The sequence below is a fragment of the Solanum tuberosum genome, unplaced genomic scaffold (genome assembly GCF_000226075.1).
Source record: "Solanum tuberosum cultivar DM 1-3 516 R44 unplaced genomic scaffold, SolTub_3.0 scf00155, whole genome shotgun sequence".
Lineage (NCBI taxonomy): Eukaryota > Viridiplantae > Streptophyta > Magnoliopsida > Solanales > Solanaceae > Solanum > Solanum tuberosum.
This window is the reverse complement of record NW_006239081.1, coordinates 175,333-180,418: the sequence shown is the minus strand read 5'-3', so window position 1 is coordinate 180,418 and position 5,086 is coordinate 175,333. Positions and strand designations below refer to the sequence as shown.

The 5,086-nt window shown below is 30.2% G+C and overlaps 1 protein-coding gene across 1 annotated transcript; it reads left to right on the top strand.

The window, feature by feature from the left end:
• Positions 1-244: 244 nt before the first annotated feature.
• On the top strand, positions 245-778 carry LOC102591922 (uncharacterized). The gene has a single exon (XM_006353393.2). The coding sequence runs from the start codon at positions 384-386 to the stop codon at positions 732-734; it is 351 nt and encodes a 116-aa protein (XP_006353455.1). The 5' UTR covers positions 245-383; the 3' UTR covers positions 735-778.
• The last annotated feature ends 4,308 nt before the right edge of the window (positions 779-5,086 follow it).

The window sequence follows — 5,086 nt, the reverse complement described above, 5'->3', positions numbered from 1 at the left end:
CATGATAGACAATTTGAGACACAAGTAATACTATTTTATTTGGTCAAAACGTATGAACCTTCTAGTAGTATATATAAATTAATAAAGTCTAAGCCCATCATCTTTGTCTAATACCATTTCTTACCAGTTAGCTGCCATTTTGGACAATTCTACTTAAAGTTCAAAATTATCATAATAAGCTACAGCCAATTCCTTTAAATGTTGAAAATCCATTTCACTCCTAGCTCTATAGTTTTCACAACCATCTATGTCTCATTATATTCCACGCAACTAATTAATTTCTTTTGAACGAAGATCAGTGAGAATTTATATAGTCGATTCAAACTTACTAGGAATTGAGACGTAACCGTTATTATCGTTGTTGATCAAAGTTATTGCTTACAATGGATGTCAAGAGTTTGTATAGAAGCTTTAGCAAAAGAAGTAGAAGTGTTAGACTAGGAAGAAGTGATCATGATGATATTGAAGGAGTGAAAGAATCAATTTCAAAAAGTGGAGGTAGCAAAAGTTCAATTTGGAAAGTTTTGTGGAAGAAGTTGTCAAAAGAGAAGAAGGAAAATAAGAAGGGATTAAGGCTCGAGTGTTCTAGGTCAGTTCATGTGCAAATTCCTCGATATGATGAATATACTTACTCACAAAATTTTGACAATGGCTTCAGTTTGGATGAACCTGATCATCTCTTTAAGTCATTCTCTGTTCGCTATGCTGATCCATCAAAATTACTTTTGAAGTGATTAAGATACATGTAAATCATGTAATTAATTAGTGATTGTGCATGCAAGGGTTTCTTAAGTGAAAATTTATAATATGACATATATTATACTAATATTTTCGAGTTATAGCAGTAGATTTAGACTTTCAAGTTATAACATTAAAAATTTCAAGTTGTAACAGATTATTAAAAAAAAAGTTATTTTTAATAATTAAAAACATTTGATTTGAAAAGAATAAAAAGATAAAAAAATTAAAATAAAACGTTTCTGAAGGAAAAAATGAAAAAAACGGAAAATAGGGGTGGCAATTAAATTTGAATTAATTGAAGATAATTATTAATTAGCATGAATTAAGAAATTTCAAACTAATTAAGAATATTCAGTTTCCATAATTCACTCCAATTTGTTATAATTAATTTAAAATTTTGATTTTATCCATTTTTCTTTCAAGTTTCTCTCTCTTCGATTTTCTTCCAGAAATTGTCACTGGCGACAAATTGATTTTTTTTTGTTTGAAAAAACCTGTTTATTTTTTTTGTGATGGACAACTACGTATCAATATTAATTAAACATGACGGAAGATAGGTTGCTTCAGGTGAATATTTTTAATTGTTTACTATTTTTATTTGGATTTCAGTGAAATAAAAAAAGAAAAATTGTAAATCGTCACTATATTGAATGTGATATGTTTTGTTGTATAAACAATAACGTTTTGTTCATAATACTTATTAGTTGTTGGAAAATGGACAGAACAATAATGTGACAATTATTCATTTCTCATGTTAATACACCTTGTTATTATATTATAATCTATAATAATCTATACCAATATATAGATTGATTTGTTTATTTGTTTTGGAAGTTCAATAGTACTTTTTTTTCTTCATTTTATTAGTAAATTATTTGTGTGTGATTACAAGTTGTTAATGAATAATGGTTTGTTGAGTTTACATCATTAGAGTTTTTGTTGTAGTTTTTTAAATTCGAGGGAGGAGAAGGAAAGCGAATCCTCTAAACCAACTAAACTATTTAGATTTCGAATTTGTTTTGAATGAATTTGTTAGTGTAAGTGTAATGAAGTTGGTACGAAAATGTATTCACTAATGTGAAAAAAAGGTTATTTAGAATTTTGAAGAATTGTATGACAGTTGTTTTAAGTTGATATGAAAGTGTGTTAACTAGTTAGTAAAAAAAGTTATTTTGAATTTTGAATAAGTGTATTAAAAATGTTTTAACTTGATATGAAATGTGAAATGTTATTGTTTATATAAGTTTTGTCAATTATGAAATTTGTATTAAGTACGTCTAAAATCTGTTTTTTTTTTAAATGAAATATGTTTGTAGTTTACTGTTTGAATGATTTTTGTATGAAAAAATAATGACAAGTGTGTATAATTTTATTTTTCTTATATTATGTAAGACTAATTGTTATTTTTTTAATGAAACAGGGAAATATGTTGATTTTCAGATGGAGGGGATTATATATGAGTATTCTAGTCTTTATAGTGGTCTAGTAAGTGCGATAACATCGCAGCTAATGATAGATGCTAATATTCACAATATAGAGATAAAATATATAGTTAGTGATAGATGTCCCCCTGTTAGTATCCACAATGATGTTGGTGTGCGGGTTTTTTTAGATCAAAAGAAAGCTAATGTAGATTTCTTTACGAAATATCCATTATGCATAACTTTGAAGAATATTGCAATAGATAATCAAGATTCTGTAGTTGTTGTGGATAGGAGACATTCTGATGTTAGTAGAACACTAACTAACTTTGATTTATACTCCAGTAACTCCATCCGCTTGATAGGAGTGAATCTAGATGGAGTTGTCGATGAAAATACTGATGAAGGAAATGGAGTAATTAGTGATCTTTCTAATTTATTTATAGCTGAAAATCAGATTTACAATAAAGAAACACTTATGGAGGTGATGCGACATTATTGAGTTGTGGAAAAATTCAGATTTCCTGTGACTCGTTCTAGTTCATCTTGGTAAGGATTTAATTGATTGTTTGAATGTGTATTTATTTTTGAGTGTATTTGGTATATTAGTTTTTGATTGATTTTTTATTTGTTTTTTAAACAGTTATTACCTGAAGTGTTCTGCTGATAATTGTTCCTGGATGCTGAACTCATCATGTTTGAATCAATCAAAGCTATTTAAAATCAGAAAATACTGTGCGGAACACACTTGTTCCGTTAGAGATAGAGTGTATGCAAGGCGTCAGGGAATAACTGATGTTGTAGCTGTTTTAATAATGGATAAATTTATTGATCCATCGACTGTATACACTCCAAAAGATATAGCGGAAGACGTGTTGAAAGTGCATGATGTTGCGCTAACATACATGCAGGCCTGGAGAGCTAAAGAAAGGGCGATAAAATTGGTGCGTGGAGATCTAGCCGAGTCATATGCCAACCTTCCAGATTCTTTTTAGAACTAAATTTTGTATTTTATATTATTGACTAAATTGGTGTGAATTTTAACAATGCAACAATCTGGCATGCAGTTTGTTTACAGATTGAATTCCCATTATCCATTTGGTTTCCTTTCTGTATCCAATTAATATCCATTCTATATCTAATTTGAATATAATTGGTGACCATTTTGTAGCTAGTTAGTATATTTGTTGTGTTGTAATTTTCAGCTATCTAATTATAAAAATTAATTGTAAAAACTAAAAATCTTCCAAGTTATCTATACATATTGGAGCAGACATATCCTGGTTTGGTTTTAAAATTAGAAAGGACGGAATGTGATAAATTCTTATATGCATTTGTTGCATTAGAAGCATGTATTAGAGGTTGGGAGTATTGTAGGCCAATTGTAGTTGTTTATGGGGCAGCTTTGAGAGGCTCATATGGTGGTACAATATTGACTGCAAGCACTATGGATCCTGGAGGTATTTTTTGAATCTTTTACATTTATAATCAACAATAAATATGATATAAGGTGTGTTTCATATGGTTTTTTTTTTTAATTAATGCATCAGGTCACATATTTGCACTTGCTTTTGCCATAGTGGATTCTGAGAATGATGCATTATGGACCTGGTTCTTTGAACAGTTTAGGAAAGCATATGGAGAAAGGAAAAACACGTGTTTTATGTCAGATAGAATGAAGAGCATATGGAAAGGGACTGCCAGAGTATATCCTGGATTGGAACATTTTGCTTGCATATGGCACTTATGTTGTAATGTTTTGAAGAACTTCCATAGGAATACTGAAGATGAAACTATTTTTACAATGGCAAAGGCTTATACAATACAACAATTTGAGGCGATTATGCAAAGAATAGACCAGATAGATCCAAGAATAAGAGATTATTATATGATATCGGGTATAGCAAGTGGTCAAGGGCTTATTCAAAATGTAAGTGAACATGGACCATGACTTCAAACATAGCCGAATCTTTGAATAAGGTTAACAGGATAGCAAGGAGGTTGCCAGTGATTTCACTTCTTGAATGTATGAGGGTAACAGTTCAAAGATGAATTCATAAGCACAACGAGGAGGCTGCAAAAACTAGATCAAAGCTTACAAAAAAAATATGATCTTATGCTCCAGAAAAGTATTAATTTGTCTAGCAGTATGGGGGTATGATTTTTCCTTTATTCATTATTATTTAAATGTATTCATGTATGCAATTAGTACGACTATTGAATTAATTTAGTATAAATTGCCAACTAGAATAAACAATACATTAATTTGATATCCATTCTGTAACTATAATTCAAACATTTTTTTGTGGCTTGTTTTTTTATAACAACATTTTAATGATCAATTTTTTTGTGTGTTAGGTAATACAGTTGAGATGCATGTTGTTGTTGATGGACCAAAGTGGTACATAGTAAACTTAAACACTAAGATGTGTAGTTGCGGAAGATTTCAAAATGATGAGATACCGTGCGGGCATGGAATAGCAGTTCTTAGATACAGAAGACTGCATGAAACAGATTACTGCTCTCCTTTTTATAGCCTGAAGAATTTTCAAGATACATATGCCATCCCTGTTGAACCACTCCCATGCGAGAGTACATGGGATATACCAAGTTATGTTTCAGAGCCTAAATTGATGCCGCCCGGTCCAAAGAGAACAGCAGGAAGACCGCAACTTGAACGCTGGAAGGGTTTTGCTGATGTAAAATTCAAAAGGTCTAAAGTTACTTGCAGTAGATGTCGTCAAGTTGGCCACAACAGGACGACATGTTCAAATTATCCTGTACAAAAACAACGATTATTTATTTGTTTAGACTATATAAAATAGTTATTTTGTCTTTTAGACTCATGTTTTGTTTTGATATGAAACATAATTGGTGTGAAATGCATTATAACTAAGTGTTTAATATACTGTTCATTTTTTATA

Bases quoted from the DNA above. Each gene is read 5' to 3' on its own strand.
- LOC102591922 (XM_006353393.2), top strand. From the start codon at position 384: ATGGATGTCAAGAGTTTGTATAGAAGCTTTAGCAAAAGAAGTAGAAGT.